The 15,218-nt window shown below is 44.7% G+C and overlaps 1 protein-coding gene across 2 annotated transcripts in view; it reads right to left on the bottom strand.

Annotated features, from left to right (window-relative positions):
- The window catches only part of LOC147900002 (uncharacterized), a 90,034-nt gene that overhangs the window by 72,626 nt on the left and 2,190 nt on the right, over positions 1 to 15,218 (bottom strand). For both annotated transcript variants that reach the window (XM_087376961.1, XM_087376960.1), the window contains exons 2-3: positions 7,613 to 7,801; positions 7,409 to 7,500 (exon numbers count right to left, since the gene is read on the bottom strand). In XM_087376961.1, coding sequence (XP_087233087.1) covers positions 7,409 to 7,500; positions 7,613 to 7,801 — 281 coding nt within the window. The remainder of the gene's footprint in view (positions 1 to 7,408; positions 7,501 to 7,612; positions 7,802 to 15,218) is intronic.

Raw genomic sequence — 15,218 nt, forward strand, 5'->3', positions numbered from 1 at the left:
TTCATGTTACGCCTCATAGGGAGTGGTTTACTTCCTACACAGGTACTCATGGAGTTGTTCACCTATGCATGTCAGATTGCAGGGATTGGCAGTATACAGATAGTATTCCCTGATGGACGCATATTTATGCTTGATGGTGTTCGCCATGTGCCGCAAATCAAGAAAAATCTGATTAGCACTGGCTTGTTGGATGACAGTGGTTACCACACCACATTTGGGGATTCCAAATGGGTGATTACTGATGGCCAGGTTGTAGTGGCTGAGGGTTATAAGAGTGATACCTTGTACCCTCTTTATGTTTCCAGTGTAGGTAATCATGTTGTTGCCATAACCGACCTGCCAAAGGTTTCATTGTGGCATAGCCGGTTGGGACACATGTCCGTTAAAGGAATGCAAGAACTGTCACGTTTGGGTTATCTACCGTCTCTTTCATTTTCAGATTTGCCTACTTGTGATCATTGCATATTTGGCAAGCATTCTATGACTCCTCGTAAGAGGAGAACTCCCCAGAATAGAGCACCGCTTGATCTAGTGCACACTGATTTGTGTGAGATGCCACAGCTATCACTAGGGGGTGCAAAGTATTTCATTACTTTTATTGATGATGCCACACGCAAAGTGTGGGTCTATTTCTTGAAGCATAAGAGCGATGCCTTAGATGCTTTCAAGAAGTTTGTCGCTCAAGTTGAGAATCGGATAGGACGCAGGCTGAAATGCCTCAGATCCGATAATGAGGGTGAGTATGTGTCACATGCTTTTGTACAGTTTTGCGAAGCTAAGGGCATTAAACAGGAACTCACAGCCCCTCATAATGCATCTCAAAATGGTGTGAGTGAGCGGATGAATCGAACTATTCAGGAGAAAGTTCGATGTATGTTGTCTTATGCTGCATTGCCCCATGGCTTTTGGGCAGAAGCCGTGCAAACAGCAGTTCACATAATTAACAGGTCGCCGAACAAGGCTTTGGAGTTGAAAGTGCCAGAGGTGTGGTCTGGCAAGCCACCTTCATACAAGCATTTACGTGTGTTTGGCTGCGAGTGCTTTGCTCATGTACGCAAAGAACTGCGCACCAAACTGGAGCCAAAGTCTTTTAGATGCATCTTCATGGGTTACGGTGACGAAGGTGAAATGGGGTACAAGTTATGGGATCCCGTCAAACGGAAGATTATACGCAGCAATGACGTCATCTTTAAAGAGGATTGTGTACACAGAGAACCCGTGCAACCTGTGGAATACAGGAGGGTTGTTTATGATGATGTCGGACAGCAAAGAATGCCCATTAATATGCAGCAGCAGGCTGCTGTAAATAACCCTGTTCAAGAGGGTATACAGGCTGAAAATCAGCCAGACAATTTTGCCAATGATGCACCACTGGATATACCAGCAAATGGCGCTGTAGGACAGCCAAATATGGTGGTACAGCCACCCGTCATGCATGATTAACAGGCTAGACAGCAGCCTAATGCGGAGCATTTTGTTAGGAGGAGCACCCGTGTACAACGGCCTCCTGACAGGTTTGTTCCAGGAGCCAATAATGTGGCTGATTTTATCATGCTGACAGATTGTGGTGAGCCTTCCAGCTTCAGGGAAGCTATGGGAAGAACAGAGAAAAGGAAGTGGGAGAAAGCCATGCAATCAGAAATGGACTCCCTACTTCAAAATGATACATGGGACTTGGTGCAGCTACTTGCAGGCAGAAAGGTTTTGCCGTGCAAGTGGGTTTACAAAGTCAAAGTGGATTCAAATGCTTTACCGAGGTATAAGGCCAGATTGGTTGCCAAGGGATTTAAGCAGGAGAAGGGCATTGATTTTGATGAGATCTTTTCCCCTGTAGTCAAGATGACTACTTTGAGAGCAGTGTTAGCTCTTGTTGCTCATGAGGACATGGATTTATGTCAGATGGATGTGAAGACTGCTTTTCTTCACGGAGATCTCCATGATGAGATCTACATGAGTCAGCCAGAGGGATATGCTGTTAAAGGGAAAGAGCAGCTTGTGTGTAAGCTCAAGAGGAGCTGTCTCTCTCTCTCTCTCTCTCCATCGTTCCACTCCCTCTCTCTTTCCCTCACACATAGTAAACAGGACATGTGAAGATGAAGTACTCCTCCGTCTCAACCTCCTGTACGTCACATAATGTGCATATGTGCCTCTCCTTGGGTAGGCCCTCTGCTCTGCTGCTCTCGATACGAAGTCTATGTGAAGACACCCTGCCCAATAGATATCCTAAGTGAATGGGGTAAATGGATCGGCGTGTATCCTGGTGGATCAACGAAACCCTCCGCTATGATATGCAAGCAGTGATCTCTATAGAAGTTGAGATGTGGTTCTTGCCTTTCTCTCCATTTCCATTTCCTTTCAAGTTATGCTAACTTCCTTCTAGCTCCCTTGCATCCTTTCCACCTTCATGTGGTATCAGAGCCATGTCCCCTTTGTAGCTCTCCCTTCCTTGGGGCAACCTTAGGAGTGAGGTAGCCTGGAAATGGAAGCTATCTTCTCCCAAAGGGCAGCTCTTCCCTCAAGCTCTAGCCTCATCATGGGGATGGAGATGTCGATTTGGAGGAGCTGCTCATCATCGCCTTGCTGCTAGTTGCCCATGCAATAGCCTGCGCTGCCTCCAGCCTCTTGCTTCTGCTTGCACCTGTCTGCTGCCTTCTCTTGGCGCTGCTTTCTCCAAATCACTTACATGACCAAAAGCTCCACTTGAGTTGATTGATGTAACAAGTGAAACTACAACACTCATAAAGAGTGGGCACACACACACTCAAGTACCATATGTATATGGGATAACTCCCAAGATGCCACATGGCACTCTCTCACACAAGGACTCATGAACTAGTTCCTAGTATACACTAGAACACACTCTTTGACTATGATTCCTCCAACAGCCAAAACCTGTCTAATTTTATTGGAGAAGGATGATTCACAATCGACACCTTCAAAACAAGATCCATTTGCAAAGCGGCATGTTTTGCCATAGGAAAGCAATAAAATTTAGAAGGGCATATTTTTCCCCAGGGTTCAAATTAGGATTTGTGTTGAACCAAGTTGGATAGTAAGATTTTGTCTACAAAATGCATTGCTCAAAGGCCAAATTCTCGCAAAGGGTTTGTTCTCATAGTGCCACTTGCAAACTCATTATTAATGCACTTGCGGACTCATTGTTAATGTGCAAGCCATCATTTATGGGTTTTGCATAACCCCAATGCATCAGTCATTATGAAGATGACATTTGCGGCCGAATGTAGAGTACCAAACACACTAGCTTTTACTGGAAACAACTTCCACACATAGAGCTGTCAGATTAAGAAAATGTTTGTTGGACGGAAGTTCGACAATCATTAATGGAAAGGTGCCTAAACCATCAAAGACAACAAGAGAAGTAAATAAGTATGCCTATGATGAATATCAAAGCATCATCACAACATGCTTGATCAATACAGGATTTCTCAAGCGATGCATCCAACTCCATGTCACGCTGCTTTGGAGCCAAGAGGGGGATGTATTGTGGGAGCCATATATTGTCTTTGATAGGGTCTCTTTACCAAGCCTGGCAAAGTTCCAAAATGTTGGGGTGTATTCCTAGACCTATGAGCTGGTCATGTAGCCATGCTAAGACGTGAGTCTCGGAGTCATGTTGAGTCTCAAGCCATGAGAGTACTTGCATCAACCTCTAAACACGCTCAGACTTTAGCCTCTGAGTTACATGGGGTGCACAGATTAGTAGTATGTCATTGTCATGTTCTGTTCTTGGTTCCATTCCAGTAGTCCCTCACCTTTCCTGCATGGGGGGGTGTTAGAACATGAAGAAACTCTAGCTCTAAGAGAAGCTGGAGGAGAGAGAGCAGGGCAAGGAGCAGGGAGTTGAGGGAGAGAAGGAAAGTGGGGGAGGCAGCAAGGAGGCAAGGAGGGGAGGCACACGGGGGCAGCAAAGAGGGAGACAGTGCAGGGTGTGACAGGGAGGTTGCAGCTCCTCTCAAAATTATGCTTCCCTTTATCTACTTCCAACCATGAAATGCACACTTTCTAAGTCAAAACAAGAGAGAACTCACAAGCACCAATTCAGGAGAACAGACAAGTAGAACAGTCCAAAATGTTCCACAAGGCTGCGCCAAACACTCCTTACAGAGAGCTCCAGTAGAGATTAAAAAACATGCAGCAAATGGTGCGCACAAGTACTGCTCCTAATGCTGTCCTTGCACTCCCCAGGAGTCAGGTTGCATGATCCTCCATGTGAGCTTCAGTCACCATCTGTAGTGCGGGTTCATCAGACAGCGCCGTCCAGCAAGCATGTACTTTCCTACTGACCGTGGGTGCACACCAGAGTTACTTCAAAATAGGTGAGGGATGCCTCTGATCTGAACTACAGATGGCCTTCAAGGTCAGGTGACCCTCCAGACTAGCCAACCCAGTCTGGTAACAGACCAACCAGCCGAGTTGGTTTGTGGATCTGACAACCTAGTCCAGCCTTATAAGGCCCCTTTCTTCAGGTTCTTTGCAGCTGGTTCCTGCTGCAGCCTCCAGGCAATCTTCTGTACCTGCTGCCATCCCTGTTGTACCCAACCAGTTGACTAGCACCTGCTGTCATATTGTATCTGGTGTGGCTGCTGCACTTTCTGTACCAGCCCATAGATTAGCCCTCTTGTAAAGCTCCTGTCAATCTCTGACAGTGGACTCTGCAGCAGCCCATGTAGCAGCCTCCAGTACTGCCCACATGCTTGCCTTAGATCTGCCCATGTGTCATCCAAACCTAATGCACACACATCAGACTCTCATGTCCCCCATTTGGTACCACATCCCTGCACTCTCCTCATATGGAGGCTTATAGGTGGGACAATGGATCCTATTTTCCAACAAATTTAACTGATCAAAGAAAAGGATATGGTCGCTCCAGTATAGAATAAGTTTCATCCAAGTTTGGATAGCTTCAGTTGGACTAACAAGAAACAGGACCCACATTTCAGAGCCATTACACTTTTGACAGGATGAAGAGTGTTAATCAAACACCTGAGATTGTGGTAGCACTTCTCTTTTGGATCCCTTTCCCATTTGGTTTTAAGGGTTGCAGAAGGCAGATACTTTACAAGCTTAATAACTCATCTGAAGGACCACGGATTCCAATCACGGGTTCATGAGGCTTGGGAGACGGGAAGCAACAGGGAGTCTTCTGCCAGGGCTAGATGGGACAATGCCATCAGGGTAACAATCAGATTTCATGAGGTTTGGATGGGAAAGAGCTAATCAAAGACAGCCAACTGAGCAACACTTGCCTGGCATACAAAAGGACTTACATCAGCTAATTACTCCAGATTACTCTTATGCAGCGCTGTTGTTACAGGAGCTAAGAGAAAGATAACATACAGGCAGCCAGGACATGACATGGCTGGCAGATGGAGAGGGTCCCCCCAAGCCTTTTCTGTTATGTTGTAATGGCAAAAAGCTGCAGGGGAAACATTCACAGAGTGCATGCAAGAGTGAGCAATGAGTAGAGACCCCTGATGCCATGGCAATGGTACTGCTTAAAAGAGTTTAAAAGTCGTATGGTTAGAGCAATCACATTTAATAGAAGTTCAAGAGGTTTCCTTCATTTCTTCATATGAGAACATTGTAGTTTCCCTTCGCTCAATTAGAATTTAGCTCATAATAAGGTTTGGCTCTTTTATTCCTCGCATGTGATGTAAATTTTGACCTGTTTAAGCTATTATATAATCTGATATTTTGTTGAGGTACTTCCTTACTCATACACTCGAAAGCATCAACTCAATCATTGTAGCACCAACTAATATCTATTTTTGTACTGCATTAACTACTTAGAACCATAAACTTATGTACATCAGTACGAAAGCTGTGCCAAAAAAGTCCAGCCTGATCAAAAGGCTGGACAGCAACTAATCTTCCTTCTCATAATGCCACATTTTTTATACACGGTCACAAACCATCAGGTTTATAAAATACGAGAGTCTACCCAAAAGGTGACAAATTGCGACATCAAGTTTACAAAATACGAGAGTCTACCCAAAAGATGACAAATCAATCAAAACCACCCCCCACACACAGCAGCAACCATCTTTTCTTCTCATAATGCCATATCTCATCCAAATAACCTAGCCTTCTTGAGCATTCCTCGGCATTTGTTCCAGTTTTAATTTGGCATTCTTCCTCCCTACATCAATTTACTATTGTCATCCAGACCTCTAATATACTTTTAAGGGGTCAAATAATCATTGCGTGGTATGTCAAACAACCATCGCACGCGAATGAATGTTTCTCCCTATACAATGCTTTCTCTCTTAAATCAGGCAAGTCCCACCACCAAACTTTACAACATGCCATATTCGATTTTCTTTCTTGTAACAGCCTTGAGTAAAAATGTACCAATGTACTTCATTATGGTTGTTCCCTTCACTATCATCTATGCCATGTGAAACCTTAACCAAACCTCAAACCAGCTTCTTCAGTCAAATTGCACCCTTCTAGTTAAATCACACTTCAGAAAACGTGACCACAAGAGGCTGAAATCCAAATCGAAGAATCAACAACCAATTTGCAGCACTCTAGAACAAATCGCAATTAATGAAACAGTTTGTCTGGTGGCTCGAAATCCCGAACAGTAGGGAGAGAACTCAACAATTGGAATACGATTCGCTGTAGAAAGAGAGTGTGGGAGAGGGAGGGAGAGAGGAAAAACACAGCACTAGGGCCAGAAATAAGGGCTGCCTCCCCCATAGGTCTCTATTGCAATAGAAATCTGTTTGTACAAGATGGCTCACGACGGAGCAAGAGCTGAGTAAAACTCTCAACAACTTTCGAAGCACAAGGGCTTTTAATTTTTAGACTGAAGGGGGCAGCTAGAAAGCGTATGCTTTCTAAAAGCTCCCGCCCCCCCCTAAAACTGGAGCTTTCTTAGCTTTCCCGGGAGCTGGGCTGTAGAGCTTTCACCAAAAGTAGGCGTTGTTTATGCTTTTTCTAAAGAGGTCCCCCTTCAAAATAGGCACCACTCGTCTTGATGCTTTCCCCCTTAAAAAGTGAGGAATTTAGCACTCTCCAATCCACAAAAAATATCTTACACTTTAACCCATTAGAGGTTAGCCAAAGGCATGCATTCTAGTTCTTGGACTAATCCTAGTCCTTTAAGAAATGCAATGCAAAGGAAAATGAAACTTGTTCTAGTTAGCTAAAAGTCAACTTTCTTTGACTAGAGTCAGCATACTATTTCTTGGGATAAGTAACTTAAGATCCCTGTGATCTTAGCACCTAAGGCTACTTGTTTAACCTAACAGCTCCATATATTTGGACCAAAAAATTATCTTTCAATATATAGTTTTTTCTTGGGGAGGGCTTGGGAAGGGGCGCACGTGGCAACAGAAGAGAATCAAGTACAATACAGAAAATTATAAAGGATGAAGGTGACCTATCATCCCATCGTGCAAGGCGATTAGCAAGATGGGCAACCACTTCATGAATTGACTTTGGTGCTTCCACTCCACCTGCTCCAATAAGATCCTGAAACAAACCGTACAATTCTAAGATATCTACTCTTACCTGCTTACAACCTAGTTATCAGCTTTGCACAGATTTTATAAGACAGAAATATGCAAGAATTGGCTCACAATACCTCGACCTCTAGAACCCCAAGAACATTTAGATGAGTAACTGTCCCTTTTACATGTAAGACAGTGACTAAGAAATGCTGAGCTTGCCAAGATCGAAGCACAATTGGAACATCGTCTTCATTACGGTGAGGATCACCAACAGATTGCCCTAACAACTCAAAGAGAAGACCACCAGCAACTCGCACAGGCACCTGAATAATAAAAATTAAGCTGGAGAATTTAAATGAGTATAATGATAACAGAATTGAGGATTAGAAACATAAATATAAATTACAGTTAGAGCATTTTTAGGCTTTCCCTTCGAAAAAATCAATGTGAAAAAGAAGTGTTTGTCAGATAATGGTATCATGAATGGCATTGTGAGTCAATCTAAGCGTAGACATTTGTCCCACTAAGGCCATCAAACATGAAAGGTATGGGCGACAACGATTGACAAAATACACACCGCAAAGCTGAAATGAGTGATCCCCTTTTCTGAAACCATAAATTCAACGCTTTTTTGAGAAAAAAGCAAGACGAATTTGGTGCAGCTAGCTATTCGGGAAATTCCTCCCTAAAAAGCATGTGTGAAACGAGCAAAACTCTTGCAACCTTTTTTCCCGTTTTGGATGCATCGTCAGGATAAGAGAAATGACTATTTTGTAATTAATGAACATTAGAACATGAGTACATTATGCGCCGAATTGATGGTGCCACATGTGTGTGTGTTTATGATGGACACCGACCGATATTCTTATGGTGGTGGATCGGCCCATCTAGTTGGAGCCATTTCTTTAGACGGCACCAAATCAACATTTATTTATCTAAGGATAATTGGAAAGGGAGGGGTGCATTAGAGTACATTAAATCTAAGTGCATGGGTCATAGGCTAAGGGCAAGTCTAAATGGGAAGATGGACCTTGAGTGATCTCAAGGGACATTAATGGAATGGTATCTCCCCCTTCATTGAGATCACACGTATCATTTCAAATTTTCAGAGAAGGGGGCCATGGAAAGCTCACCTGATCAGAAAACCAGAGGGGAAAAAGACAGGAAATACAGCATAATTTGGACCAAAGGGCAGAAAGTAGAGGATGGGAATGCCAAAGCATGTCTATCCACTATCAAAGAGGTATGTAAGCTACAAGATGGAAGAATACAAGAAGGATGAGATTTCAAACCTACGTGCTCAAATGAATGACAACATGAAGCAATGGCAAGAAGAAATGCATGCAAAATGGGCAAAACAAACTGGTAAAATGCTGATGGATATGATGCGAGATATGGACGAGAAAAACAGTCTTCTTACATCCAAGATTGAGAGCTTGGAAGCTCAAGTGATTAGTCACCAAGATGAGAATGTAAAACTGAAGGCAAATACACATGGAGATGAAGGGGAGCTTCAGCCATCCCTACACGAGGAGCTGAATATCATTAGGGAACAAATGAAGCAGCTCAAGGGGGCAAAGGGAACTTCAGAAGAAGGATGCAAGATTATACATGAACTGAAATCTCAGAATGAAAAACTCAGAAAAGACTTGCATTTTTGCAGGACACTATGCAGAATAAACATGCTGAATTCACACAAAAGATCAAGAAAGGAGAGGCTGCAATCTTGGAATGGAGAGATGTGGTCAAGAAAGGCACGGCTGCCCCCAAGAAAGAGTTCATTTCAGATGCTCTGGAGGAGGATAAAAGGAGAAACAGTAAAGCCCTAAATGTTTTGGTTCGAGGTCTCACCAAGCCTGATCCACCCACAAGGCCACTTGTGATGAAGCTCCGAACAGCCATGGATAGGAAGACCCTCATGAGCATGAGGGTGACTATGAAAGGAACCCGGATCTACCTGGACGATGACCTAACCCTCCTACAACAGAACACCCGAGGGAAGGTATGGTACGCATCATGGCAGAGAGAGAAGCAGGGAAATGGGCTGCATACAAGGATGGTAGGGTGATCATCCGAGAGGGAGGAGATCAAGGGGAGAAGGAAGAAAAGGAAGAGAAAGAAGAGGGTGCATTATGATGGTGCCACGCCAATGGGGCACAAAGTGGACTGAGAATGGCAGGGTGGAATTGCAATGGCACACTCTAGTCTTGGGGGCAGCCGTGCCTTTCTTGACCACATCTCTCCATGTCATACACTGACAGAGATATGATCTTCTATACTGAGACACATGAGAGCCCCGAGAGAGGACTGCCCATTGTCACAAGATATACATGGGAGTCATCTCATAGGAAGGAGACGAGGAGAGACACTGGTGTGCGGGGCTCGGGGGGAGTGGCTATCCTCTTTAGATCACACATGAGACCTCTCATATCAATGGAACGGAGAGAGGAGCATGCACGACACATGTGGATACGAGTCCAACTACTAGACGCACGACCGATACTCATAGCGGTGTGCTATTTCCTCCCAGATACTTCATCCTATGCACACGAGGTCACCACAAAGGGGCACAGCCCGTATGAGTCGATTAAGAATGATATCATTGAGTTCTCCAAGCAGGCGGACATCCTCCTTCTTGGTGACTTCAATGCATGCACAGGGGACAGGCAGGTGGGCCTACTAGACTTTGCATCGGATTCCCTCATAGTACGAGCTCGGGACAGTGAGACACTCCGAAGATGCACCACAGGTGAAAGGGTATGGACGACATCTACTTGAGCTAGGGGCTGTCCATGATTTGATTATTTACAATGGTCTACAGAGATGGCCATCATCTGGTGGTCTCACTTGTTTCCCGCATGGCAGAGGGACAAGCACAATGGACTACCTATTGGGTCCCTTGGCCTTTACCTCACGGATATACAACTTTATTGTGCCCCCTCCCCCACTTGGTGCTGATCACTCGTTCTTAGCCTTTTGTATCTCTACCACTATGCCAGTCACAGGGAGGGTCCCCCCCCACGCCCACTTGTGTACAAGTTCACTTTGATCGTGCCCTGGATCCCATCTATGTGAGCAACGTGGCGCACGGGCTTCCAGCCCTACTACTTGGAGATGATGTAGACCTCGCCCACTCCTCAACACTCTTGCCACAGTGGTCATGGACGCAACCATCACAACTCGATTTGCACGTGCCTCACTAGGGAAGATGCCACAGAATCCTTGGTATGATGATGAGTGCAGAGAGATGAGAGCTCACCTCACACATGAGCGAGCCCTTGGCCACTTGACATCACCCGAGGCACAGCAGATCTCATGACAACTGACACGCCGTAAGTGGCGGGCCTTCCTCACCCACAGAATGGACGAGGTTTTCAGTTCATTTCGAGGGGGGGATCCCACCATTGGTTGAGACCTTCTATCAGCCTAGGATGCCTTCCTCTTTCAATTCAGTGGCAGGGACACTTGGTTGGATGATGCCTTTCATATTATGCCACAGTCACTCCTGTACTCTTGGTCGAACAAGAGAATACACATGCCCATTCATGCACGGATTGACAGATTTTATGTAGACGACTAGGCACTTGACAGAGGAGGATCTGTATGCACTTCTACTGGGGTTTCCACCTTACATCATTTTCCAGTGGTGTTGCAGATTCTTGAGCCTCATCGGAGAGGATGCTCTGCTAGTGTCAAGATCCGGATGCTTTTTATGCAGAGGAGAGCCTCACGGAGGATATTTTACAGATTTGGGTTTCTCACATACAGGGTGGAGCTGTCCACCCATCTCAGGTAGCTGCAGCCTTATCCAGAATTAGTGACTATTATCATACAGTCGTTGATTCTAGGAGACGTGAGATTCTCAGATGTGAGATTGGTATACGCCAACAGTTAGCGTCCCTTCAGAGGGAAGAGCAGAAGAGGGCCACAGATGCTTGGATTCAGGAGCGCCTTGCTGCAGCAAGGGCTCATTTGCAAACATTGTTGGATCAGAGAGCATAATATGCCTTTCATGCACGGGAATCCTTTTGGATTCAGATGGGTGGCAGGGTCAACAAACACTTTTTCTCTACTCATGGGCCCAGACATAGTAGAGATAGTGTTTCGCAACTTGTTGACTCAGACGGGGTGTTACAGTCAGATCCTGATGTTGTCATGCGTGTAGCTTCAGATTTTTTTGCATCCCTTCTTACTGCAGATCCAAGCACACAGGCCATTGATGATGCCAGAGAGGTTATTTGGCAATGTATCCCTGTATTGGTGAAGGATGAGATGTATGTTTCTCTGGATGCACCTTTCACCAATGCAAAATTCAAGACTGCATTACTTGCCCTTCACAAGGGCAAGTGCCCAGGTTCAGATGGACTTACCCCCTTCTTTTTTATTAGTTTTTGGGAGCAAATTGGTGATCACATTACATCAGCCCTGCAGGGCGTGTGGGACTCTGGTGAGATGCCAGACTCACTTACAGATGGTCTCATTCATCTCATCCCAAAGGGGGGTAATAGGAATCTTGTGTCTCAATGGAGGCCCATCACTCTATTGGGCACTTTTTACAAGATTCTGACGAAAGCCATTAGTCTACGGCTACAGGTTTTTCTTTCAGATTTGATTCATGACACGCAGACATGGTTTGTGCATGGCAGAAGTATTTTTGATAATATTTTCTCATTTTGGGAGGCCTCAGAATGGGCCATGCAAAGCCGCCAAAGATTGGCCATTCTACTCTTGGACTTTGAGAAAGCTTACGACAAAGTAGACTGGGATTTTTTAGAGGGTACTCTATCTCGCTTTGGTTTTTCAGATGCATGGATTAGAGGAGTATCCTCTCTATACAGATCAGCCCATAGCCAGTTGCTCATTGGAGGGGTAAGAGGGGACAAGGTTTCAGATTTCCAGATCCGCCTGCCAGGGATGTCCTCTTGCCCCGTTTCTTTTTCTGTTTGTGGCGGAAGCTATGAGTATCTACATTAGATCTCAAGCTGATATTTATGGGCTGAGGCTTCCTATCCGCCAGGAAGAAGAGCTCCTGGATAGTGAGTTGGCAAATGACACGGCTGTTTTTTTGGATGCCTCCCCCAGGACACTCACAAACTGCAGCAACAGGGTACATGCATGTGACAGATACCATACGGGTGGGAGCAGATCTGTGGAGTGCATCCAAGAGAAGATATCTAAGGCAGGCAGATCTGCACACCAAAGAAGAGGCGAAAACGCCACAAAAAATCAAGGAGTAGGATCCGACATCAGACGCGGAAGTCTGGGCAAAAATTCAAGCTTTCTAGAAACGCTCTTCCGTGGGAAATTTCACTGATTCTTTTTGCATTTTGGACAGGGAATGGGTGTCCTAATGGGGTGACTCCCACCCATGTGAAGGTGCCCTTAAATCGCCATGAGAAGGAACGGACCCCCCATGGTTCTCCCTAACGAAAAGTCGGGTTGGAAAAAGGTTTTAAGGGGGTGATCTACCTGTCAAGTGCCCCTATAATGGTGTTGATACCTCCGATTCACTCAAATTAAACTGCCTAAAGTCTACACACCAGTTTCAGCAAAGAGAAGGAAGAAGAGTTCAGCTGGTTTTTTTATACAAATCAAGCGTGAATCGGATAAGTTCCACCAACTCTATAACATTTGGCTTTGGCTGTAAGATTAACCTCTATTTTGTTGAAATTATAGCAAGTCATTTTGTCTCTTTTAATAGGAAAAGAAAAGAATGGAAGGGGAAGGGAGGTATAATAATGAACTTGTCCCATTACCCTTGCCTGAAGGAGAGAGGGAAATAACACCATTGCCTCCACTCAAGATCAAGAGCAAGGTAATGTGCCTACACCTTTAGCTTAAAATCCCGGACACATAGATTGTAATCCAAGCGTGAGGAGAAGAGAGGAAAAGTCTCCCGTTAATAACCTGGTTTCTCAGCTTAGCAATATGATTTTGAGTACTTCTTACAAAAGAGTCAAGTTCCAACCACAAGGGAGGATTGCAAGGAAGAGAAAGGGTTTGTCTTTCCAAGTTTTATTAGGTCGATTTTTTCACATATCAAGTACCATGATGTTGGAAGGCACAAACAAGACAAGGCCAGAAGGTGGACAAGACACCAAGGGGACAAAGCAAAGATCAAACACCTTTGAGTACACGGTAGTAATGTTTTTTTGCTTGTACTCAAGGTCCAAGCTGCAGTGGTAGAATTTTACAATATGAAAGCATGGAGTAAGCAACATTTCTCACTAATAAATTCTTAATTGCATTCTCCATTTTGAGCTATACTTTGCCCCTTAAGATAAGACCAGTCAAGAGAAGCTTGCTTGTTCTAGATTTCATCTACCAAAGGAAGCTTTAATGTGGTTATCACAAACAAAGAGAGCCTATCCTTGAATGGGCTAAGTTTGTGGAACGGCTGAAAGCCACTTTCATGCCACCGAGGCATGAAGAGAACTTGACCTTCCGTTGCGAAAGCTTCAAGCAATTGGACAGTGAGAGTAATGCTGAATTTACAGCCAAGTTCTGGAAACTCTCTTTAGAGTTACCCGAAAAGAGTGAGAAAGATAGAACAAAGACATATTTAGCAGCCCTAAACCCGAAAGTGAGATATGACTTTGAAATGTTCAACCCACCCACCCTTAAAAACCTCCCTAAACTGACGGATAGCTTAGAGAAAGTTGAATCCTCGTAAACCCTTCAATAAAGGAAAGGGAAAGGCTCTTGTACATAATGTAAACAACCAATCACATCCCGGATGGGTGCCATTTCCTTCCATGTTTGATGAAGGAAAGAAAAGGCTAGTTAAGGAAAATGTTTTGGATGTAGGAAACATAAGCCAGAGCATGAATGGCACAAATGTCCTATTGTTTTGGCTAAATTTGCCAAGATAAATATCTTATTCTTTTGGCATAGCCTTGTACTTGTCCGAGCTCCCATCTGACTTGACTTAAGCTTTTATACCCATTTAGTCCCAATTAACTTCCGCTTGGTCAGTTTGGGCACTAAATCCTAAGTGTCATTTTTCAAATGGCATCCATCTCTGCCTGCATGGCTTCCTGCCATTCTGAAATATCCTTCGCTTCCTCGAAGGAATGGGGCTCCTCAAGCTGAGCCACCATAGCGTAGTTCACGAAGGGAGTCTTCATGTTGCGTTGAGACCGCCGCACTCTGAAACTACTATCGGGAATGTCCGTGACCCATGAGTCTCCTAAAGTCTTCAAATACCACTGAGGTAGCTTCTTCTCTGACGGAGGTGCCTTTGCAGGAGTTGCGTTGGGAATCGGTTCTAGAACAGCACACTTCTCCTTCTCCTCTGAGGGTCTTCATCGTCGGTGACCTTGGGTGGGGGTAATGACGGAAGTTCAGGAACCTCTTCTGCAGACTGTGGCTCTAACTGCTCAAAGATCACGTCCCTACTGATAAGGATCTGCTTCTTTTCCAAGTCAAAAAGACGATAGGCCTTGGATTCTTCATTGTATCCCACAAAGATACATCTTCGGCTATGGGAATCAAGCTTTGTCTGCTCATCTTTCTGCACATGAACAAATGCATAAGAACCAAAAATCCATAAATGAGATATTATTGGCTTCTTACAATAGTAAGCTTCATATGGAGTCTTGTCATCAATAGCCTTGGTCTTGGTTTTGTTGAGGATGTGAACGGCGGTGATCACGGCTTTACCTCAGTAAGCTTTCGAAAGATTTCTCCCTCGCAACATGGTCAAACCTGTCTCTTTGATGGTCATGTGCTTCCTCTTAG

The sequence above is a fragment of the Dipteris shenzhenensis genome, chromosome 7, assembly GCF_047967505.1.
Source record: "Dipteris shenzhenensis isolate YYH24624 ecotype China chromosome 7, Dip_SZ_1.0, whole genome shotgun sequence".
NCBI classification, from domain to species: domain Eukaryota; kingdom Viridiplantae; phylum Streptophyta; class Polypodiopsida; order Gleicheniales; family Dipteridaceae; genus Dipteris; species Dipteris shenzhenensis.